Below are 22,976 nucleotides of genomic sequence, written 5' to 3'. Positions count from 1 at the left end.
GCTACATCCTGGCAGCTATGCAGGGAAATTTGGGTAGAAATTGAGTTAGCTAAAGAAAAATCAACGGGTTTACACTTAGTCAGGTTGCTGTAGCCCTTATCGGAGCAGTGAGTGACTCGGAATAGTCTGCAAGGCTCAGTTAGCAGCACCGGCATCAGCCCTGTTTTATGAAAGGATGAGCTGGATCTTAATGATGACAGATGTCCTTGGTTCTGGTTTTGTCTCTCACACAGCAGACAGCATCGCCAGCATCATGTGAGGTCCCATGGTTGACCCAGAGGGTGTCAGTGTGGGTGTCCTGCTGGTGAGCAGCTTGACTTGTGAGATCCAAAGGGCTTGCATCAGGGAGGGCTCTGCAAGACATCAGGCCAAGCTCCAGGTTCCTCTGCTGGTTCCTCTGCAGGCTTGGGGCTAGTAGGGATTGAAAAAGAAAAAAAAAAAAGAAAGAAAATACACCAAATCTCCTTTTTAAATAGTTGAATGCAAATGGCCTGAAGAACAATAGCAGATGAAATAGCATTCAGAGCGGGTTTTAAAGCGCTTGGAACGTGGGTAGGATCAAAATCAGGTTAGTCTTTGGAGATGCAGACTCTGCAGCTTGCCAGGGTGTTTTTAAGCATGCTTTGATGTGTAGTTCAAACACTAGATTTGTCCTGGCAGACAGAAGCACTCACAAATTCATACACAGCCGCTCTCTCCTTCCCCCCTCCCCACTGTCCCCCATCTCATGAGATTATAATTTAGCTTCATTACGAAGGAGTTTTACTTTGTCCTGGTTTCAGCTGGGACAGAGTTAATTTCCTCCTTATTTAGAAGCTGTGTAAATCCCCCTCCTGGGTCTCTGCATTATGCTGAAATGAGTTTACAAACCTCGATGGAACCTCGCAGGCTCTCGGGGCGGCCGGAGAGCTTTGCCCCGCACGCATGGCGGTGGCATCTCCGTGATTTCTTGGCTTTGTTTAGGGGCCCTGTGGGTGTGTGTGGTGTTAAACCCACACTGCAAGCTGGAAGAGAAATCCTGCTGGCTCCGGCAGCTGCGCAAGTGGGGTGAGATGGACGTCTGTCCCCTGGAAGATGGCAATTATGGTAACGAGCTTCCCAACATCACTAACGCGCTTACGCAGAGCTCCGGTCACAGCCAAGGTGAGTCTGGGCAGCTGACAGCCACAGGGGTTGGGTCCAGGTCAGAACTCAGCCCAAAGCTGAGAGAACTCGCTTCAGCTGCTGGTTATGTTTCTGCAAGTCGTAGGAGTACAAAATATTTGTCTTCACAGCCTCTGGTTTATATATAAATGTTTGCTTCTTTGCTACAGGGTAAAGTTGCCCGTGTTTTGAGTGTAGGGACTGTTCTAAAGCAGTTGGACTTTGGGGGAGTTTAGTGCGGGTTTGGGCATGGGGTAATACAGGAAAACAGTGCTGCTTGCCACAGAGCAGAGCTGAGCTCAGGAGTCCTGGCTGTAATGTGAGAGTGAGGAGCTGGAGATGGTGCAGAGCCCATTTCCCTGCCCTTAAGCCTCACTTAAAGGCTGTGATTCAGGTGCTAGGGAAGTCATTAGCCAGGAATGTTAACGCAGTTCAAGTGCAGAGCACAGACAGAGCGATGTAGTTAAGGGGTTGTTCCTTAGTGCTAAAATAGTTTCTCAACCGCTGACAAAGCATTTGATCCCTTTAAGTTTAAGCACTCTTTCTCCTTCCTTTTGCCTGAAGTAGACTTTAATTGAAAGTTATTGCTCTTCACATGCCTCTGTCTGCTGCACTGGATTGCTCTTCGGTGTATTATGTGTGGCCAAAGTGGGTGGAGGAGAGGGGGACAGCAGCCATGCCACAGGGGAAACTTCATTATTCAGGGTGGGGTTGGTCCTGCAGCAGCAGTTTGGGAGCGTGGCTGTCCTGCCAACCATGCCAGCCATGGCCAGGACCACATGCCCGACCTCCCTGTGCTCTTCCTCAGGGAGCAGCTTAATTTAACCTGGCCTTGCTCCATGTCCTGCATCAGTCCCAGGACTACCCCCCGATGTTCCCAGCTCTCCCAAGGATTTGCTCTGGCATTTGGGGAAGGTTGCTAGGGCTGAACAGGTCATTTGTTTTAGACCTTCAGGGAGTTCCCAAAGCACATGTCAGGGATGTCTCTTTCTCTTGTCCCTGTGCTCCTGCCTCTCCAAGAAGGGGACTGAAAGCAGCCCAGATCCTGGAGGTGTCCTGGGGTTCATGTTTGTGCATATGCAAATACTGCTCCAGATTGTTGACAGCCTCTTTTATTACTGAAGAACAGCTGATTCTTGAAATCCTTCCTGGTAAAGTGAGCAGCCTTGGTTCTCAACATACAAACACCTGTTTAATTTCTCTCCACCTCAGGGTGCCTGCAGCATTCCGGCTAATTGCTTGTTGCCATCGTTTCCGGAGCATGTTTACCCAGCCTCCCTGGATCAGCTTTGAACAGTGCCTTTTGTTTTCCACCCTTGAATGCCTTTAGCTCAGCCCCTCTTGCTCTTGTGGGTTGCAGGACCTAACATGGAACGTTGCACCCCCTTTGGGGCTTCCCATTTTGCAGCCTGCCAGCTGTGTTTGGCCTTCATGATCCAGTGTGGCTGGAGTGATAGTGGGATTGCTCCAGACAGGTTTTTTCCTCATATCAAACCATTTGTCTTGATTGGTCTGGATGGGGTGAAATGCTAATCTAGCATTTGGTAGTTTCAGAAAGGCCCGTGAAGTTACAGAGCAGCTCTGAAGAGGAGCAGATATCCGGTGCAGGGCAGCAGTGGGGTTTCAGATGATGCTGTCTCCTCCGTTCCAGCCCTCTCACACGGCCCACAGAGGCTGCTGGGGGTGGTGGGTTCCCCCAGTCACTGGGAGGCAGCTGAGACACACTCGTGTGGTTCCCTTCGTGGCTTCATGCGCTGCTAATCTAAGAAGCTGCAGTTCAGTGCAGCTGAGACTCTGTTGGAGCAGAGGAGGAGAGCTCATGGTGCTGAGGAAGCCCAGTCCTGACCCAGGGGCAGCTGCCTGCATGCTCAGTGTCACAGGGGAGGGAGCACACTGCCAGGTTTCAAGGCATCAGCCTGGTGTGTGACAGTGGATTGTGGTCACAGAGCAAATGGGTGGGTGGTGCCTGCCTCTTTTCTCACCTCTCTGACCAAGTCAGCTATTCTAGCAAATGACTTGGCAATGCTGTCTGAGGAGACATTAGTCAGCAGAGGTATCCAAAGCCAGAGCCCATGTCCCTCCCAGAAACTACTGGGGTGAGACCAGGTTTTGCTGTCATTGTAAAGGCAGAGCTGTGCCCAGGGAGGTCGTGTGTGGGAGGAGGAGCAGGCTGCCCCTGCCCCAGCAGGAAGGACACTGATGTTTTTCCCTTTGCAGACTCCCTGGCCAGGCCCAGACGGACGGTGTTCACGCGGGCCATCGAGGGCTGTGACCTGCACTGGCAGGACAGCCACCTGCAGCGCATCATCAGCAGCGACTTCTACGTGTCCCCCTCCTACCAGCGGGAGGGGGAGAGCCTCCTCTTCAACTCCCAGGGACAGCCCCTGTGGCTGGGTGAGCATCCAAAGCAGCAGCCCCTCTCATGGCCTGTGTGGGTTGGGTTTCTAGTGGAGAGGAGTCACCTGAGGCTGCCCTGGGTCCTTGCAATTCCTGCATCTTAGACTGAAATTGCTGCCCTGGCCCTTAGCCTGAGGAGTGGGGGGAGCAGAAGAATTCAGTGCCCACCCACGCCCCAGCCACAATCCTTAGAGCAATCTCCACATATTTACAGTCTGGCCTTCTCTCGGGCAGTTTGGACCAAGCTCATCATGTCCCTTTTTATCCTGCCAGTGTTTAGCTGTCCCCAGAGCAACCTCTCACTGTTTCCAGTACAGAGGGTCTGGACACTTAAAGTCTCTTGAAAATTGACTGCAAAAGCACAGCTGTATCCTGCAGATTTTCTGTTTCCTCCTCTCCCCTTCTTGTTAATCTTCTCTTAAAGGCAACTAGCAGTCAGTACAATTAAGCCTCATGGGAGCTTAAGGTGTACTGGGCCAGGCAAGCCCAGAGGCCTCCTGTGTTGTAGGCTTTTAGCCCAAGTACCTCAAGCCACACAAATTCTTCTCTCCTGCAAAGTCATCACCCCAGGCAGATCTGTGGACCCTCAACAGTTACTTGCCTGGGATGAGAATGAGTGACATGAAGGGCTTGGGGGGGAACCTGGTGTGGCTGTCAGCCCTAAGACAGACCCCAAAATGGGAGACACAAGTCCCCACCCACCTTCAGGAAGGGGGAATTACTTATTCCCTGCAGTCCAAGAGTTGTGTATATGAACACAAAACAGGTCAGAGCCCACCATTGCACTGTTGTCCACTCCAGAAGCTGGGGTCTGCCACAAGGAAAGAGAATATTTAAAGTTGTCTAGAGATGTAGTTTCTGGAGTAACAGGCACTAGGTTGCTGTTAATGCCAGGAGATAGGAAGGGCTCAAATCTAGGCTGTTGGTACACCTTAGCTGGAACAGGAGAGGATATTTCTGCTCTGGGAAGAGTTCTGGGCAGCTGCAGGCAGGAGATCCCCGTCCCACACAGCCACAGGCAGCAGTGCTGGGTTAGTGCATCCATGGACTCCATCTAGAAGGGATGTGGTGGCCACAGCTCCCCTCTCCTGAGCCTAGTCTGGGTTCTGGTGAGCCCTTTTCCCCAGCTGGTTGGTGCATGCTATTTTTCTGATGCATTTGCCTTGATTTTTGGATTTTGCGCTTTTGCTTTCTTGGCACCTCTTCAGGGACTCAGTGCTGGGAGACGAGGGTGATTTGTCAGCAACTTCCAGTGATGAATTCAGTGAGAAGATGAATATTTCATCCATTTAGCAAATGAATAGAGGGAGCAATAAGAAGCTCTTTTACAGATGTGTTTGTTCTGAAATCTCTTCCTCATGTATTCCTTGTGGGTGACCTTTGGGATATGGATACCCCATTTGTGGAGGTGGTTGTCTGCATTTCCAGAGCTTTCTGAAGTCTTCCAGGAATAGAAATTATCCCTCTACGATAACTTCAGATCATCTGTGTTTGCCTGGGTTTTTTTCTCCCCTTGGTAGGACATTTTGAAAGAAAATGGGATTTTTGCTGCTTGTTATGCAGCATGTCATGTCATCTGCTCCTGCTAATTTCTCACTCAGTCATAATCCTCTCCACAGTTGCTTGTGATTTCAGGTGAGCAATAAGCAGCGGGAGCAGATGAATTCCTAAGCAACTGTGAGTCTTGGGAGGGGGTTTAGTGCAACTGTTCCTAATAATAAAACACCAGGTAGGAGAACTGCAGAGGAGACAGGATGTCTGCAGAGCTCACTCCATGGAGGTGTTAGGGAGTCACTTCTAAGCATCACCCCAAGTCTGCCAGTGCCCCCAGCACAGTGCTGGATGCCCAGCCTCACCCTGTGCCCTGATAGCAGTGAGAGAAATCGAGATAAGCCATGCAGGTTTTAGGAGAAATGAGTGGCAGGGCTGTAACAGGCAGCGTTGGAGCTGTGGTACTGCAGCAATGGTGTGTTGGAAATGCTGCCATTAGATAAGCTTTGTGGAGGTGGGGATTTAGGTACTGACGTGGCTGCTGTGGGTTGAAAGTGGCAGGAGTCCCGTTAGTATTCCTGGTAGGCATCCTTTCCAGGAGCAGGGAGAAAGGGATGAATTCAAGACAGGAAGCAGGAGTTTAGCTCAGGTGCGGGGAACATGAGTAGAAGGTGGCCCATGAGTGCCGTCCTGTCAATGCCTGTGCTCCTGTGGTTCAGCCATGCCCTGTTCCTGGGGAACATGAGTAGAAAGTGGCCCATGAATGCCATCCTGTCAATGCCTGTGCTCCTGTGGTTCAGCCGTGCCCTGTTCCTGGGGAACATGAGTAGAGGGTGGCCCATGAGTGCCGTCCTGTCAATGCCTGTGGTTCAGCCGTGCCCTGTTCCTGGGGAACATGAGTAGAGGGTGGCCCATGAGTGCCGTCCTGTCAATGCCTGTGGTTCAGCCGTGCCCTGTTCCTGGGGAACATGAGTAGAGGGTGGCCCATGAGAGCCATCCTGTCAATGCCTGTGGTTCAGCCATGCCCTGTTCCTGGGGAACATGAGTAGAGGGTGGCCCATGAGTGCTGTCCTGTCAATGCCTGTGGTTCAGCTGTGCCCCTGTTCCTGGGGAACATGAGTAGAAGGAGGCCCATGAGTGCTGTCCTGTCAATGCCTGTGGTTCAGCCATGCCCTGTTCCTGGGGAACATGAGTAGAGGGTGGCCCATGAGTGCCGTCCTGTCAATGCCTGTGGTTCAGCCATGCCCTGTTCCTGGGGAACATGAGTAGAGGGTGGCCCATGAGTGCTGTCCTGTCAATGCCTGTGGTTCAGCCGTGCCCTGTTCCTTGCCTTGCAGAGCACGTGCCCACGGCCTGCGCTCGGGTGGATGCGCTGCGCTCCCACGGCTACCCCAGAGAGGCTCTCCGACTCACTGTTGCCATCATCAACACCCTGCGACTTCAGCAGCAAAGGCAGCTGGAAATATACAAGCATCAGAAGAAAGGTATGAGTAGAGCTATGTGACAAGTGCCTTGTGACGTTTGGCTGGGGTATCTCTGTTGGAAATGTCTTTTTTCCAAATATCCAGCCTGGATGTGCAATGATGTTCTGAGGGAACTTAGGAATAAAACGAGGATGTATCATCATTGGAAGGAGGGTCAGGTGTCTCACGAAGTATTTAAGGGGGTTGCTAGGGTATGTTGGAAAAAAACTTGATATGTCAAAGCTCAGTTCGAACTTAATTTGGCAACTTTTGTAAAGGATAATTAAAAATGTTTTTACAAATACACTGACACCAAAAAGAAGGGTAAGACCAACCTTTGTTCTGTACTGGATGTGGGAGGGAACTCAGTAACTGCAGATGAGGAGAAGGTGGAAATGCTTAACACCTTCTTTGCCTCAGTCTTTAGTGGGAAGATGGCTTGTCCTCAGGACAGCTGTCCTCCTGGGCTGGTAGATGGTGTCAGAGAGCAGAATGGGCCCCCTGGTATCCAGGAAGAGGCAGTCAGAGAACTGCTGACCTGCTTGGATGTTCATAAATCTATGAGACCAGAGAGGATCCACCCCAGGGTGATGAGGGAGCTGGCAGATGAGCTTGTGAAGCCACTCTCCATCATTTACCAACAGTCCTGTCTCACTGGTGAGGTTCCAAATGTCTGGAAGCTGGCCAGTGTGACACCCATTCACAAAAAGGGTAGGAAGGAGGATCCTGGTAATTACAGGCCAGTTAACCTGACCTCAGTACCTGATAAGGTTTATATTGAGTGTCATCACACAGCACTCACAGGATGGCCAGGGTATCAGAGCCACCCAGCAGGGGTTTAGGAGGGGTAGGTTGTGTTTGACCAACCTGGTCTCCTTTCATGACCAGGTGACCCTCCTGGTGGATGTTCTGTACCTGTACTTCAGCAAGGCCTTTGGCACTGTCTCCCACAGCACTCTCTTGGAAAAGCTGCAGCCCACAGCTGGGACAGGAGCACTCTGTGCTGGGTTAGGACCTGGCTGGATGGCCAGGCCCAGAGAGTGCTGGTGAGGGTGCTGCATGCAGCTGCCAGCCAGGCACCAGTAGTGTCCCTCAGGGATCTGTGCTGGGGCCAGTTCTGTTCAATATTTTTATTGATGACATGGATGAGGGGATTGAGTCTTTCATTAGTAGATTTGCAGATGACACTAAGCTGGGAGTGTGTGTCAATGTATTGGAAGGTAGGAGGGCTCTGCAGAGAGACCTGGAATGGTTTGATGGATGGGCAGAGTCCAATAAGATAAAGTTTAATAAGTCCAAGTGCCAAGTGCTGCATTTTGGCCACGATAACCCCCTGCAGCATTATAGGCTGGTGATGGTGTGGCTGGACTGTGCCCAGGCAGAAAGGAACCTGGGGGTGCTGGTCAGCAGCTGACTGAACGTGAGCCAGCAGTGTGTCCTGGTGGCCAGGAAGGCCAAGGGCTCCTGGCCTGGATCAGGAATAGTGTGGCCAGCAGGAGCAGGGAGGTCATTCTTCCCCTGTACTTGGCACTGGTGAGGCCACACCTTGAGTGCTGTGTCCAGTCCTGGCCCCTCAGTTTGGGAAGGACGTTGGGACCCTTGAGTGTGTCCAGAGGAGGCCACGAGGCTGGAGGGGGGCTGGGAACACAAACCCTGTGAGGAACAATTGAGGGATCTGGGGGTGTTTAGCCTGGAGAAAAGGAGACTCAGGGCTGACCTTATCACTCTCTACAACTCCCTGAAAGGTGGCTGTGCTCAGGTGGGGTTGGTCTCTTTCTCCAGGCAGCACTGACAGAACCAGAGGTCACAGTCTCAAGCTGCATCAAGGGAAATACAGGTTGGGTATTAGGGTATTATTAAACTTTCATATAGTTTTTTATGAAAGGGTGATAAAGTTCTGTAATGGCCTGCCCGGGGAGCTGATGGAGTCACCATCCCTGGATGTGTTTAGGAGAAGACTGGGTGTGGCACTTAGTGCCATGGTTTAGTTGAGGCGTTAGGGCATGGGTTAGACGCAGTGATCTTGAAGGTCTCTTCCAGCCTAGTGATTGTATAACAGAATTGTGCTGCCCCATTCAGAGTGGCAGAGATGGGCAGCACTGCAGGGGACTGCTTATGTCCTAGGAAGACAAACTGAGTTGCCTGAGCCAAGCTGAGTTGATATCCATATACTAAGGACAGAGCTGCCCACATGCTGTCTTCAGGCTGCTGCAGTGGGGATGTTCTTATACCCACTGTTGCTGTGTCTGGTTGCCTGTAAGGGTTGCCCAGCCAAGAGCTGCCTGTGTTAAAGAGGAGCTGCCTGACTGCAGAGCAGCACTAACTGGCTGTGTGTGCTACTTCCACCTTGCATTTCCTGAGTCAGTGTACCAGGAGACAAGCCCAGTGTTCCTCCTTTTGCAGTTGCAGTTGGCAGGGAGCCGGGGTCAGTTACTGCAGTGCTGCTGAAGGTCAGCGACTCCTGGTCCTTGCCAGCTCAGCCAGCTTGAGATCACCAAAAGATGAAATTTTAAGAATCACTGGAAGTCTTGGTCATCTCAGGAGAGATTTCTGCTTGTGTTTCCAGAACATTCAGGCTGCCATTGCAAATCAGGCCATGAGCTGCAGGTCTGGCATTATAGACCTTTTATTTGGGACTCTGCAGACCCTCATGTCCCCTTGGAACTGAGAATGAGTTGCTGCATCTTATGTGGCCTTAGGGACACCTCTTTTGTGTCTGTGCCTGCTCCCTCAGTTGTCTGTGCAGAGTGGCTTCTCCTTGCCCTCATGAACTACCACGCCAGAGTTGGCCCTAGAGGTTTCTGTGATGCAAGTTGTGGGATAAGAAAAGTCCTCTGGTCTCAGAAGCCTCTCTGGGTGCAGAACTTGCCTTTAAATTGCTTACTTTTACCATTATTCTGTTCTGTTTTATCCAGACTTGCTGCAGAGAGGAGCAACAACCATCACCAACCTGGAGGGCTGGGTAGGCCACCCTCTGAACCCCATCGGCTGCCTCTTTCTCACCCTGACTGAAGCTTGTAGATTAGAAGAGGAAAATTGCCTTGAAATTTCAGGTACCAAGTGTTCCTCCTGGATCCCTTCCTGGTGTCTGTGGCTGAGGTGGGTGCAGATCTGGGGCTCTGGACATCTGGACTCTGAGTGCTCCCTCTCCACCTTGGCAGGAGCACCAGGGCGGAGCTGTAGAGAAGGAAGGTAGTGAGTAGAGAGAAATAGAGTTTTCTCAGCCCCAGGGTTTGCAGCCAGAGCAGAGCAGGTCCGAGGGAAGGCTCTGGTGTCAGCTGTGCACCCTGTTGCACATGTCTTGGGTCTCCTGCATCTCCTTGTGAGAGCAGGAAGGGAGGATGAAGCCCACATCTCCTTCAGGGAGCTTTCATCTGTTGTTTCTGGGTAACTGAAAGCAGGCAGGAAGGGAAGTGTGGGTCTTGCTTCTGAAGTGAGAGATTTTTCTCTGCAATGCTTCTGCTCTCTGGGATCACTCTTCTAACCCCACTGCATCTCCTCTCCCTGCTTTCAGACGCTGGGGACTCCAAACCACCAGTGTATCAACACGTGCCCGTTGTGACCGGCAGCCAGGACGGTGACGAGTCCTACCTGTCCCTGGCCTTAGAGGTGGCCCTGATGGGGATGGGTCAGCAGAGAGTGATGCCCGAAGGTCTCTATGCCCAGGACAAGGTGTGCCGCAATGAGGAGCAGATCATTGCCCGCCTGCAGGACCTGGAGCTGGACCCAGTGCTGGTGCAGACCCTGAGGAAGCAGTGCATCTTGCTGCTGGAAGGTGGGGCCTTGGCTCATCTAGCTGACTTTTGTGTCTTAGCCAAGTGTTGGTAACGTCTCTGAGGTGCCCTTTTCAAAATTTATGCACATCCTGCTTCTTCCTCTCTGGATGTGGTGCAGAGCCTGTAGGATGGCTGCTCTGCCCCATCACCTGGAAAAGCAAGGGTTTGTTGGCATCCCTAGAAAAAGACCAAGTCAGAGGCAATATGGAGAAGGGCACTGAGCACATGGCTTTAGTTTCTTATTTTCTTTTAGAAAAGGAAAGAGCTTCCCTGGATCCAACTTGAGTAACACTCCAGGGAGCTGAACAGCAGATCCTCAGAGCTTTGGGGTGGTGCAGACCCCAGCCACAGATCCTGCTGGGCTAATTATGGCTGATGGGCTCTGCTTCTGCCTAGGTGGTCCCTTCAGCGGCTTGGGAGAAGTCATCCACCGGGAGAGCGTCCCCATGCACACCTTTGCCAAATACCTGTTCTCTGCCCTGCTGCCCCACGATGCTGACCTGGCATACAAGCTGGCTTTGCGGGCCATGAGGTTGGTGCATGTTTAATTCTGTCTCTGCTCCCCTTTTTGCCTCTCTCCTGTGCTTGTTGGGAAGCTGGGATGCTTTGCAACTTTAGAGCAGGGATGGGAGTGGAGACAGGCTTGGAGCTTGCTGTCCATGGGATCTTTTGCAGTGTGTAGGACTACTGGGCACAGCAGCAGTGCAGAGAGGTTCCTGCTCTCCATTTGGGTGATTCCTGGTTTATAAATTCCATTTGTACAGATTTTTATGGGTCCAATAATGTCTGCTGGCCCAGCCCTCCACCCAGCCACTCACTGCAGGCTGGGCCTGCCTGCCCCTGTGACAGGGGCATCCTCTGCCAGAGCAGGTCCCAGGCACACACAGGACTGTCATCTGCCTTCTGTCTGCCAGGCCTCGGGCACCCTGCAGCCTTCCCTGCCTGCAACAAGGGCTGTTATCCTGGCACAGATGGGTGGATGGTTTGCCCCGGGCTCCAGGGTGTCACAGAGCCAGGTGGAGAGCACAGTTGCACTCTGTTCTCCATTAAAACCCATCTCTGTCTCGGGGACTGGGGAAACAGCTGATGCTGAGAGCTGCCCTATCTCCTTCCCCAGTCCATGACACACTTCAAACATCACCCTGTGTATTGTTTTGGCAGGGACTGGGTGGGTCTTGAAAAAGCTGGAATTTCCTAAACAAGTCAATGCTTGGAGCACTGTCAACTCCAGAACATCCCAGTGCTCTCTCGTTCTACCACTCTTTTAAGTCCTGGCCCAGAGCATTGCCTTTTTTCAGCATTTCCTCAGTGAAATGGAATGGGTCATCTCTCTCCAGTACTGGGGGGAAGTTTGAAATCCCCGTATTCTGGAAAGAGCTGCTCAGGAGGACAACCAGTCCTAATAAGCAGCCAGGGGCCTCTGTGGTGTGTGGAAGCACCATGTCCTGGCAAACCTGAGACCTCTGGCCGTTGAACAGGACTGAGGGCCCCAGCTATGCCATCTGTTAATGCCCATCCCCTGCTCCCAGCTAGGACTCCCTGTCTTGGGGTGTCTGTGTCCAGGGCTGGAAAAGTTGGGCTTCTGCTGCCCTGTGGTTATCTCAAGCCTGCAAGTGAGGATAGCAGAGACATTTGGATGCTCTTCATGTCCAGGCTGCAGTTTCCCTTCTGCATAACTAGCTGTCAAGTTAGCAACACCAGCACCAACGCAGGGGTTTAGGATTTTTCACCATGGCTGGTGACTTGAGAATCCTGCTCCCTTTCTTCAGGGTTGCTTCTCCCCCAGGTTTTCCAGGCTTTTGGATGTGCCCACAAAAATAGGCAACCTAACCTGGCTGCAGAGGCCCTGGAGAAATGTGCTGCTGCTTCTGATCATAACCAAGCATTTTAAGAAGAACCAGATGATACAGTCAGGAGTTCTGCCGGGTGCTTTGACATGAAAGGAGCAGGAGGGGAGGAGGGATTTTACTTCTTTTTCTTCCTTTTTATTTTTCTCTGAGGTCTGTGCTTTTCCTTACAAGTTTATAAATCACTCCGTGGATCTTTCTCCCCCCTTTCAAGTCAGTCTCAGATTGATCCCCGTGCCCATGTGCTGAGCACGCAGCCCGGGGAGCCGCACACGTGCACGGCAGCAGGACGTGTTCAAAGGCATTGCTGCAGGCAGCTGCCTCCAGGCAGCCCCTGCCTCGCCTTGGCAGCACCTCAGGGACAGGAGGTGAGGCTGGGGCTGGGCTGGGCTCTCATGCTGCCTCCTCCTGCTTGCCCTTCAGGTTGCCTGTCCTGGAGACCACGGCCCCATCCGGCGACGTGACCCACCCTCACCACCTGGTGTCGGTGGTGCCCAGCAGGTACCCGCGCTGGTTCACCCTGGGGCACCTGGAGTCACAGCAGTGCGAGCTCGCCTCCACCATGCTCACGGCAGCCAAAGGTTGGTGGCAGGGAGTTTGGGACAGGGTTGGTGGGATGATGGTGCACAAGAGCATGGAAGAGTTTTTCCTGGAGAGAGGAGGGAGCTGTTGTTTCTGCTGGCACTGGCCCCAGTAGTGCCCCAATAGCAACCTGCTGTGGGCAGGGCATGATGAGCTGGCCTTGAGAATCTGGGCTTTCTGGGTTCTTGTCCCAAAGGGCTTGTGGTCCAGCAGGGCAGGATGGGAATTTCCAATGAGGTGCAGGCAGGCCTTGAAGCCATGGTGCTGCAGGTCCTGGGTAGTGCCCCATGTGATGCAGGACCATGCCTGCTCGGCAGCACAGCCCCCTGCCAGGCCAGCAGTCCCTGCCAGGCATGCCATGAGGTCACGCCATGGTTTAGTTTGAAGCTGTTTATCCTTTCACCTCTGGTTTGTCTCTTCCACCCTGTGGTGATGATCCTGCACAGGCTGTGGGAGAGAGAAGGGCTCCCTGTGCACCAAAGCAAAAGTGGCTTTTGCTGGACATGTAATCAGCAGTGATGAGTAGGACACTTTGGTGCCAGCTGCAAGGGGCTCATGAAACACCTCACTGGTCTCTTGGGCCTCTTCAGTTTCTGCCTAGGCACTGTTACGGAGGAGAGCACAGGCTTTTCATTAGACATCCTCCTGACCAGAAACCAACCCCATCAGGGTGGCAAGAGTCTTGTGTCCCATGAGGGTCAGTGAGCCAAGCAGTTACCACTGCCCTCTGATGTCCTGGTGCTGCCAGCCTGACAGGGAATGTTTTTTTTTCCTAGTGAGAGGGAGGGGAAATGAGCTGTCAGAAAGCTCCAACCTTGCTGCCTTGGCAGCCTCTTCTCTCCTTCCAGCCTCCTCCTCTAGGCTGCTTTACCAGGGCTGATGGTGTTCTGCCCGATTTGCAGTGCTCAGATGAAGAGCTGGTACTTGGCTTATCCTTCAGGTATTTTTCTCCCTTCCAGTGCCTAATGGGATGAGGTTTTTATGTTGGGGATGTAGGGCTGTTGGAGTGCATTTGTTTTTCCAACTGTCCCCTTCCTCAGGTGTTCCCCTGCTGCAGCATGTCCCAGTGTGATCCTGCAGCCTCTCTTGCCCACGCCCCTACGAGCCATTTTAGGGAGGCTTGGATTTTGGTGGCAGTGCAAGCGGCTGTGGTGGGTGGCAGGTGATATCTTTAGCTATGAGTCACCCGAGATGTCTCCGTGTGTCCAGGTGCAGCACTGGGTTTTTCACACTGCTGTGCATGATTTGGTTGTCTTTGCATGAGGTTCATCTGCTAAGTCTATGAGTAGGAGTAGAAATGAAGCTGGAACCTAATGTGGCATGTTAGCACCTCTGGTGTGCACATATCCCAAAGGTCCCACTCCCCACTCTGCATCCCACAGGCACTGATAGGAGGATAGGTGCAGATCATGATATTAATATGCCTTGGTGTGTCCCTCTTCCAAGATCCTGCCCCATCTCCTGGTGCCATCATATATCCTAGCACCCACAACCTCCTGTAGCAGAAGTACTGCAGCACCGTTGGGTATTGTGTTATGAACTCCCTTCTTTGGGGATAGCTCAGCCTGTCTCAGTTGTGAGTGCTGTGTGCCTGACCTGGGACATCAAGGACCAAGGTGCAGCAAGTCTGGGTAACCCCAGCCCAGCCTTGCAGAGGGAACTTGCTGGGCAAGACAGTGTGTGTGCAGCAAACAGCTTTTCCTCTTCTTCCTAATGTTCCTGGATGAAGACTGATGTTTTTGCAGCCATTCAATGCTAGGCATCTCCCCAAACCCCTCCTTTTCTGGGAAGAAGCTGCTGTACAGCTGTCAAACTTGAAGCCAGGGTGGAACATCCAGGTGCCTGGAGATGTCTGCTAAAGACAGGACGTGTCTGGGATCACTCAGGTTTGTTTGTCCTCTCTGTGAGAGGATGAACTTGAGTGAGGACGCTTGCTGTATCACTTCCTGGGGAGGGTGCTCCATTTTAGACCGTTGGACTGCAGGGCCTGATCCAGCATCATTGTGTGTCCCTCTGTGTGTGTGTCCAGAGGGGCTGGCTGTGGTGCAGGCAAGAGATGGGCCTCCAGGGCAAGTTGGAGGGTGCCTGAGCCATCTGACCGTTCTTGCTTGCTCCCAGGGGACATGCTGCGCCTACGCACGGTGCTGGAGGCCATCCAGAAAAACATCCACTCCTCCTCCTTGATCTTCAAGCTGGCTCAGGATGCATTCAAGATTGCTACGCCAGCAGACAGCAACTCTGACACGACCCTGCTCAATGTGGCGCTGGAACTGGGGCTCCAGGTACAGGATGATGCTGGGGATGCTATGGCCCTTCAGCCCCTCTTGCTGTGGCAGCTGTGCTGGTTATGGTCTTCCACCAAGCAGGGTGTCCCCTGTGGATGGAGTAAATTGATCCCTGCATGGTCCTGAGCAGGGGACCTAGCCCTGGGAAACCCCTGTGCTCACTGTGGTTTGGGTGGAGGTGAGGCAGTGCCAGGTAGTTGGTAGCCAGTTGAACCAGAGGGATTTTTGGGGAGCACTGCTCTGTTGGGTGGCCTCACTAGAGCCCTGCAGGGCAGCCGGTCACCCCAGGTTTGCCTCGCAGGTGATGCGCATGACGCTGTCCACGCTCAACTGGCGGCGGCGGGAGATGGTGAGGTGGCTGGTGACGTGCGCTACTGAAGTGGGTGAGTTCCATGTGCGCTGGGGGATCTGGCCTGCGTGCAGTGGGAGCAGGGCTGGGCATGGAGATCCTTGGGTCATGCCTAGCCCTGAGCATCTTGAGTTCTCCTGAGTCTTTCATTTCTTCTTGGGTAGCTGAATTTACCTCAGAGCACCAGTTGACAGGGTTGGGACTGCAGCAGTGGCCGGTTTTGAAACTTGGATGGGTGCCCTGTACCTGGCCTAGGCCAGTGGTGGTCTCTCTGCCCTGCAGCATGTCAGTGTGGGTTGGCTCTGCCTGTCCCACTCTGCCCTGTCCCTCTTGGGGCAGAGGCAGCAGCTCAGCACTGCTGTGGGCTGTTTTTGCCCTGTCTCTGGGTCTCCGAGGTGCCCCATGAACTCAGTCAGGTTCCAAGGATATGCTCTGACCCTGGTCTTTTCTTGCAGGAGTGAGGGCCCTGGTGAGCATCCTGCAGAGCTGGTACTCACTGTTCACTCCCACGGAAGCCACCAGCATTGTGGCGGCCACAGTGATGTCCCACAACACCATCCTGCGCCTGAGCCTGGACTACCCACAGCGGGAAGAGCTGGCCAGCTGTGCCCGCACCCTGGCCCTGCAGTGCGCCATGAAGGACCCCCAGAACTGCGCCCTGTCTGCCCTGACCCTCTGCGAGAAGGACCACATCGCCTTTGAGACCGCCTACCAGATCGTCATTGACGCCGCCTCCACCGGCATGACCTACACCCAGCTGTTCACCATCGCCCGCTACATGGAGCACCGGGGCTACCCACTGCGAGCCTTCAAACTGGCCTCCTTGGCCATGACACATCTCAACCTGGCCTACAACCAGGACACGCACCCAGCCATCAATGATGTGCTCTGGGCCTGCGCCTTGAGCCACTCTCTGGGCAAAAACGAGCTGGCGGCCATCATCCCGCTGGTGGTGAAGAGCGTGCACTGTGCCACGGTGCTCTCGGACATCCTTCGGCGCTGCACCATGACAGCGCCCGGGCTGGCCGGCATCCCTGGGCGCAGGAACTCGGGGAAGCTGATGTCCACTGACAAAGCCCCCCTGCGGCAGCTGCTGGACGCCACGATAAGCGCCTACATCAACACCACCCACTCCCGGCTCACCCACATCAGCCCGCGGCACTATGGGGAGTTCATCGAGTTCCTCAGCAAGGCCAGGGAGACCTTCCTCCTGGCACAGGACGGGCACATACAGTTCGCCCAATTCATTGACAATCTTAAACAAATCTACAAAGGCAAGAAAAAACTGATGCTGCTGGTGCGAGAACGGTTTGGGTGAGCCCCGGCTCCTGCCATGCTCACTGGCAGGGTCTGGCCGCAGCACGGGGACTAGGGAGAGAAGAAGGAAGGAAAGTGGAGATCAGCTTCCCCCCATCGGCAGAGGCTGCTCTGTTCTGGTCTTCTGTTTTTTTTTGTTTGTTTTCTTTTTTTTTTTTTTTTTTTATTTCCTTTTAGTGTTACTCTTTCTTGGATTTAACCATTTTACACACTGAGAGGATCCAGAGATTCCTTGGGCACAAACCAAAAGGCAACCACGGGGAAAAAGGATGGTTTACTCAGCCCCCTGCCCTCCCTTGCCAATACCAAAAGCTAACCTGGAAATCTAATACCTCTTTCCTGAAGGATGTGGTCGCTAGAGGGATACGAAGGTTGCAAAGTGAAAAATCTTTACAATTATGTGGGGAATTTAATGAAACAAAACAAAACAAAAAAAAAAGGAAAAAAAAGCAAGCAAAGAAACCTGCGACACTAGAACCTCATGCGTCACCAAAAGCAATGGCTTTGCAGAGCGCTTCTCCCGCCCGCCCGAGACATGCAAACTCCTCTATTTGTGAAGATACTTCAATAAAAACAAGTAAAAGTAACTGTTCTCAGGGATTGCTTACTAAAAGTAACACAAAAAAAAAAGCATTTATGATACTGTAAATACTATAGTATATGTGTCAATTATTAAATTGTAAAGTTATAATTATTTATAATTCTGTCTTTTATTTGGGGGATACTTGAAATTGTTGTGGGCTGGGGCGATTATTTTTATTATTGCTATTATTATTATTATTGTTATTATTATTAAAACTATTATTTAAAAAACCCACACAAAACCACAGACAAAAAGAGGAGGAGGCACGCGAACATTTCTCAGGTTCCCATGGCATCGTCAGCAGCAAGAAGGGTGTGGGGGGGAGGCGAACATCTACTCGACTCACAGCCCTGGGACAGACGGACGGACAGATGGATGGAGGAGCAGCAGCCCAGCAAAGGAAGGAACTCGGGGCGATGCTCACTCGGACACACGCAGATGCTGGCGATGGAGGACTTGGCCCATCGCAGGGCAGGTGCAGGGTGTGAGTGCCTGGGCGGGCACAGGGGCTGCGGCTCCGGGGGAGGGAGGGGCAGCCGCGTCACCTTCCTGCACCGTTCCCAGCTCATTCCAGCTCCGTGGTGCAGCCAAGGCTCGGCCCTTCCCAGCTCACCCGGCGCTGGGGACACACTCCAGCCCCGGGCCAGTGGCTCTTCAGTTTTGGTTCATTTCTTTGCCAGCAGGTTGGGAGGGCTGGGGGGGGCCAGGGCCGGTCTGGATGGTGACTTGTAGTTGGGGAACGCGCGTTAGTTATCTGCTGTCTGGTTTAATTTTTTGGCAAGTGACTTGTGTCCGCGCTCTGGCCAGGAACCCAATTGTACTCGGTCTGTGTCGCCACCGAAATAGCGGTCTTCAACCAGTCTGTTTCTCTCTTTTTTTCCTTCCCTTTTTTTTTTTTTTCTTGCGTGCGTGCGTGTATGTGTGTGTGCGACCTCTTCATCTGATGTTTAATAATAAAAGGGATGAACGTTACCGCCTGTGTCTTTCCTGCCTTTCTCTGAAGTTGGGGGGGGTCACCAGACTTGCGCAGTGTTGCAGCCCCCTGTGGTAGCCAGCTCCCGCAGAGGGGGACAGAGCAGGGACAGGGCACCCTGGTTGCTTCTGGGTGCAACTCCCTGCCATGTACAATGTTAGTAGGTCCTTGCCCCTGCTGGAGACACTGCCCTATCCATGCCAGCTAGACCAGCGTTTCTCCACGTCTTGATCCGTCCTGCCGCCAGCTTGGACCACCGTGAGTGTGCTGCAGTGTGGAATGGGGTGGCAAGGAGTTGTAACTTGGGGTTCCTGGGCTGCTTTTTGCAGGGTTTGCTAAGCCCCAGGCAAGCTTGGCCCTGAGGATCAGAGAAGATGGGGAGGTGTGCATGGGGGAACACTCTAGGACCAGGGGGGTGGTCCTGAAGAGGCTTTGGGAGCTGGAGGAGGAGGGCCATGGTGCCTCTGTTGCCATCCCAGCCAGTGTGGTAGGGGGCTGGTGGTGCTGTGTCAAAGGTTCTCTTGCCATTTTTGTCTCTCCCAGGTGAGTCCTGCTGGCTCTCCCAGCCCCTTGAGACTAGCCTGGGTTGAGGACACATTGCCATTTCAACCTGAGCAGGACTGTGGGACAGCTGATGCTGAGTCTCTGCCAGTGGTGGGCTGTGAGCCCCAAGCTCCCAGGCTGTGACCCTGCAAGGCTCAGGCACCCACCTTCCCTAGCAGGGCTGAGCAATCCATCCTCAGGAGATGGCTGTTGTGCCCTGGGCTCACATCCTCTGTTGCAAGCATGGACACTGCAGCTTGGCAGGGAGAGGCATCCTCCGCAATTTGCTGCCATCCCTGTTCCCCCATTTGGACCTGCAGGATGGGGCTCAGGGGCTCCCCCTCACCACACGTGCTCCTCTAGCAGCCTGCTGTGACTTCCCATCTCCTTCAGGGCCGTCCAGTTCCCCATCCCCCAGCCAGAGCCACACGGCTGCTGCAGAGAAGGTCGTGGTTTAATGCTGCAGCCCAGCCTAGAGTGAGCCCTGTGACAACATGGCTGACTGTGCCCAAACCAGAGTCCTGTCCCCAAGGCCCCAGGCTCAGCTGTGCTTGTTGATATGACGGGAATGAGCATGCACGGCTTCCACAAAGGCACCCACATGTTCAGGGTTCATGTCAGGGTAGAGGCCGTGGCCCAGGTTGGCAATATAGCGTTGGGTCCCAAAACTCTCCAACATCTTCTTCACCAGCTCGCCAATCTTCTCCTGTAGGTATGGTAGGAAACCATGTGTCAGACCAATCTGACACCAATCTCAGCTAGCCTGAGGGGATGCTGGGACATGAGCCAGTGCTGGAGGTGGCAAAGCTGAGGTAGAAGGCCTTTAACACAGGCTAGAACTAGCCCTAGTTGCTGGGACTAGCCATGGCTCACCTTGGGTGCATAGAGAGCACATGGATCCAGGTTCCCTTGCAGGGTGACATCTTTTCCTATCTGTGCACTGCAGCAGGGAGGAAACAGGTGAGTTGCTGCATGTGGTAGAGAGACCGAGGGCAGCCAGGTGTTCCTGCAGCCCCCACTGCAGGACACCCAGGACCCCTCAGCACAGCCTTTAGAAGCTGCAGCATGGTGGCCCAACTATCCACACCTTTGGAGCAGCAATGTCCAGGCCTGGGATGTCTCAGGGCAGAGGAGGAGGTCAGAGTACCTGGTCTGGGATCCTGCCCAGACACCTGAGCCCTCAGTCAGACTCTTACCGAGCTTCCTGGGGCCGGATGGTCCAGTCGAGACCAACGACCTCGTAACCGGCGTGGGCCAGGTCATGCAGGGCATAGTGTGCATCCTTGGCAAAGATGATCTGTGGAGGGAGGAGATGGGCACCCACTGCTGTGGCTCAGACCCCTCTCCACGGACTGGACTGAGGGAAGCCAGCACCAGGGGATGCACCCCTCTCCAGCAGTGCCCAGATGTCAGGGTCAATCCAGGCAGCCCTGACTCACCATGGGCACCAGGGGCAGTGCCTCCTCCTTCAGCTTGCTCTTGACAGCCTGGGCAATGTCCCGGATGTAAGGCAGGGCAAAGTCCTGAAACAGCTCCGGGCCCAGGTGCCCTGCATGGGACTCAAACAGCTGGAGCGCCTGCCGGGGACACACATTCCTTTAGGCTGGAAAAGACCTTTAGGATTATTGAGTCTAACAAGCAAGCACTGCCAAATCCAGCAGTAAAGTGTGTCCCCAGGTGCCACATCTACTTGTCTGTCAAATACTTCCAGGAATGGTGACTCAACCACTTTCCCATGGGATTCGGAGAGCAGCAACTCAGTCCCTGCTCCTTCTTCCAGTTGCTGGATCCTCTCTTCTCCCTATCCCCTGCCTTCCTTCTTGGCCCTGTCCACACTGCCCCAGGACTCACCTGCGCTCCAGCAGCCACCTGCCCCACCAGGTAGTCGATGATGACATCAGCCAGCAGGCGTAGCAGACGGTGGCTTGCCTCGGGGTGACGGTACAGCCAGCTCTTGGCCTTGGCCATTGTAGTGGAGCCACCACCTTCAATCATGTAGGACATGAGTGTCCACTGTGGGGAGGAGTGATGGAGATGAAAGAAGACACAAAGTCCCAGTCACGGTGCTGAAGGTAGGACCTGTGAGCACCCCAGAGCCTGAGGCACAGCTGTTCCTGCACTTAATGCCCCCTGTTACACACCCATGTAGCACCCACAGCTGGGGGTGCCATAGGTGATCTGACCCCAAGAGAGGAGAGGAGCCCATCAGGGAAACCCACAGAGAGGAGGCCCGCTCCTTACCGGTGCCCCCGAGAAGCCGATGAGCGGCACCTTGCCCTCCAGGCTGTGCCGTGTCAGTGTGATGGCCTGGAAGACGTAACCTAACTCTGCAGTGACATCCACCTTCTGTCGCAGTTTCAGCAGATCCTCCACCTCCTTCAGGGGCTCTGTGAATGTGGGTCCTTTGCCAGGGACCATGACAATCTCCATACCCAGTGCCTGGGGACAGGGGAAAATGGAGAAGCAGGAATGGAGCAGCTCTGAATTCTGGCCTGTTACCAGCTGCTGTTCCCTCTGGCATTGGCCACGGCTCTTACCTGAGGCACCACCAAGATGTCAGAGAAGATGATGGCAGCATCCAGGGGGAATCGTCTTAGTGGCTGCACAGAGGAAGAGGAAACGTTAGTGAGGGGTTGCAGCTCCCTTCCCATGGAGGACATGGTCAAGCCCAGGAGGCAGCGGAGTCCCCAAGGGCTGCACAATTTACTGAGGCCATCCAGGATGACCAGAACCAAGGTTTCTCCCCATCCCCATCTGGGCAGACAGAGGGGACACACAGACCCCTGAGTGATGCTCACCTGCAGTGTCAGCTCACAGCACAATTTTGGGCTCCGGCAAGTAGCAAAGAAATCCTGCGATGCCCGTGTCTCCCGAAACTCTACAAGGGACCACCACAAATGTTACCAGGTGCTTGCTGCGGCTCCCTCGCTACCCCCGCACGCCTCCGCCGCTAACCTGGCAGGTAGCGCCCCGCCTGCCGCATGCACCACACCGGGGTGTGCTCCGTCTGCTCCCCGCGCGCCGCGCGCAGGAACGTGTCGTTCTTCAGCTTGGGGAAGCCTTTGGGGCTGCGGAGCAAAGAGCAGGAACAGGGTGTCACCCACGAGGGGTCCGGGAGCCCTGCCAGTCCCCCACGACTGCGTGCCAGAGTAAGCGGCTCGTCCCCACTCCCTGACCGCAGAGGAGGCTTGCGCCCAGCTGCGACAAGTGCGATAAACTTGTCCCCACCACAGCCCAGGACTTCTTCCTGCTGAGGACCGTGGGCCCCCCGGGAGAGAGGCGAGGTCTGCCCAGGGCCCGCGAGATTAAGTTATCGGGGCCACCAGTTGCTCCCGCCTGGAGAGATTTGGGACGAGCGGGGCGGGCAGTCCTGCATTTCTCCCCGGTCTGTGCCAGGCCACGCGCCCCCAGCCTCCCGGTCCCAAACCTCCCCGTCCCCAAACTCCCGTCCCCAAAATCCCGTCCCAAACCTCCCCGTCCCCAAACTCCCGTCTCCAGCCTTACCGTCCCCAAAATCCCGTCCCCAGCCTCCCCGTCCCCAAGCTCCCCGTGGGCTGTGCGGCTGCTCGAGTCCGGCCTGCGCCGGGGAGGGGGACCCCGGCAACCGCAGGAGCTATGGGAACAAAGTCCTCAAAACCTCCATTTGGGACCAGGGACTTAACTAGCACACCAGCGGCCCTGCTGATCCCTCCCAGTGCAGGATCACCTCCCTCCCTCCCTGCCCGAAGCCCCTCCAGTGACCCTGTAGCGGACTCTTGTGCCAGCACCATAATCCCAGAGCCACTCCAGCGCCTCGGCGGTGTCCGAGAGCCACACCAGTGTCCCCAGTACCGGATTTCAGCGCGAAAGCACAATCCCCAGTGCTCCCACAGTGCCAGATCGCCCTTCCTAGAGGCACACCGGTATCCCCCAGCAAGTGCCGGAACACGGCCCCGTTACCACATTAGGAAGGGACGCAGGCCTGCCCGGTCCCGGTTACTCACAGGAGCCGATCGCCACCCGCCATGCTCCTAAGCCGCTCCCCGCCCTCTCCGTTGCCTCCCGACGCGGCGCGATCCGCCCCCATCCTCGTCCCGCCCCCGTCTCCGTCCCGCCCCGTCCACGCCGCCATCTCGACGTAGTCCCGCCTCTCCTCACTCCGCCATTTTTCCCCGCCCCTCCGTACGCTGCCATCTTGCCCCGCTGCTAGCTCCTCTGTACGTGGCACGGGCGCCGCCATCTTGCTCT

The 22,976-nt window shown here is 54.4% G+C and overlaps 2 protein-coding genes across 2 annotated transcripts in view; one reads left to right on the top strand and one right to left on the bottom strand.

Annotated features, from left to right (window-relative positions):
* The window catches only part of ZSWIM5 (zinc finger SWIM-type containing 5), a 97,646-nt gene extending 79,441 nt beyond the window's left edge, over nt 1-18,205 (top strand). Inside the window, exons 5-14 of the mRNA XM_058030631.1 lie at nt 964-1,143; nt 3,361-3,537; nt 6,369-6,515; nt 9,410-9,547; nt 10,009-10,269; nt 10,667-10,802; nt 12,541-12,698; nt 14,818-14,981; nt 15,286-15,367; nt 15,789-18,205. Of these exons, the coding sequence (XP_057886614.1) occupies nt 964-1,143; nt 3,361-3,537; nt 6,369-6,515; nt 9,410-9,547; nt 10,009-10,269; nt 10,667-10,802; nt 12,541-12,698; nt 14,818-14,981; nt 15,286-15,367; nt 15,789-16,651 (2,306 nt within the window). The 3' untranslated portion in view covers nt 16,652-18,205. The remainder of the gene's footprint in view (nt 1-963; nt 1,144-3,360; nt 3,538-6,368; nt 6,516-9,409; nt 9,548-10,008; nt 10,270-10,666; nt 10,803-12,540; nt 12,699-14,817; nt 14,982-15,285; nt 15,368-15,788) is intronic.
* Nucleotides 16,909-22,968, bottom strand: UROD (uroporphyrinogen decarboxylase). The gene is made up of 10 exons (XM_058030633.1): nt 22,733-22,968; nt 21,705-21,817; nt 21,548-21,627; nt 21,287-21,349; nt 20,991-21,188; nt 20,601-20,762; nt 20,189-20,326; nt 19,946-20,046; nt 19,623-19,689; nt 16,909-19,455 (listed from the first exon to the last, which is right to left on the bottom strand). Exons 1-10 carry the CDS (start codon nt 22,966-22,968, stop codon nt 19,291-19,293), a joined length of 1,323 nt encoding a protein of 440 aa, XP_057886616.1. The 3' UTR covers nt 16,909-19,290.
* Between the last annotated feature and the right edge of the window lie 8 nt (nt 22,969-22,976).

The sequence above is a fragment of the Melospiza georgiana genome, chromosome 9 (assembly GCF_028018845.1).
Source record: "Melospiza georgiana isolate bMelGeo1 chromosome 9, bMelGeo1.pri, whole genome shotgun sequence".
Classification (NCBI taxonomy): domain Eukaryota; kingdom Metazoa; phylum Chordata; class Aves; order Passeriformes; family Passerellidae; genus Melospiza; species Melospiza georgiana.
The sequence above is the reverse complement of the archived record's forward strand: the minus strand, read 5'-3'. Positions and strand labels throughout refer to the sequence as shown.

What these genes read in the sequence shown, in the direction of transcription:
- UROD (XM_058030633.1), bottom strand. Translation starts at nt 22,968, where the DNA reads ATGGCGGCGCCCGTGCCACGTACAGAGGAGCTAGCAGCGGGGCAAGAT. An exon ending in GCGGGTGGCGATCGGCTCCT is followed by an intron (nt 21,818 to 22,732) that starts GTGAGTAACCGG and finishes TTTGCTCCGCAG; the next exon opens with CCCCAAAGGCTTCCCCAAGC. An exon ending in TCGGCTTCTCGGGGGCACCG is followed by an intron (nt 20,763 to 20,990) that starts GTAAGGAGCGGG and finishes TCCTCCCCACAG; the next exon opens with TGGACACTCATGTCCTACAT.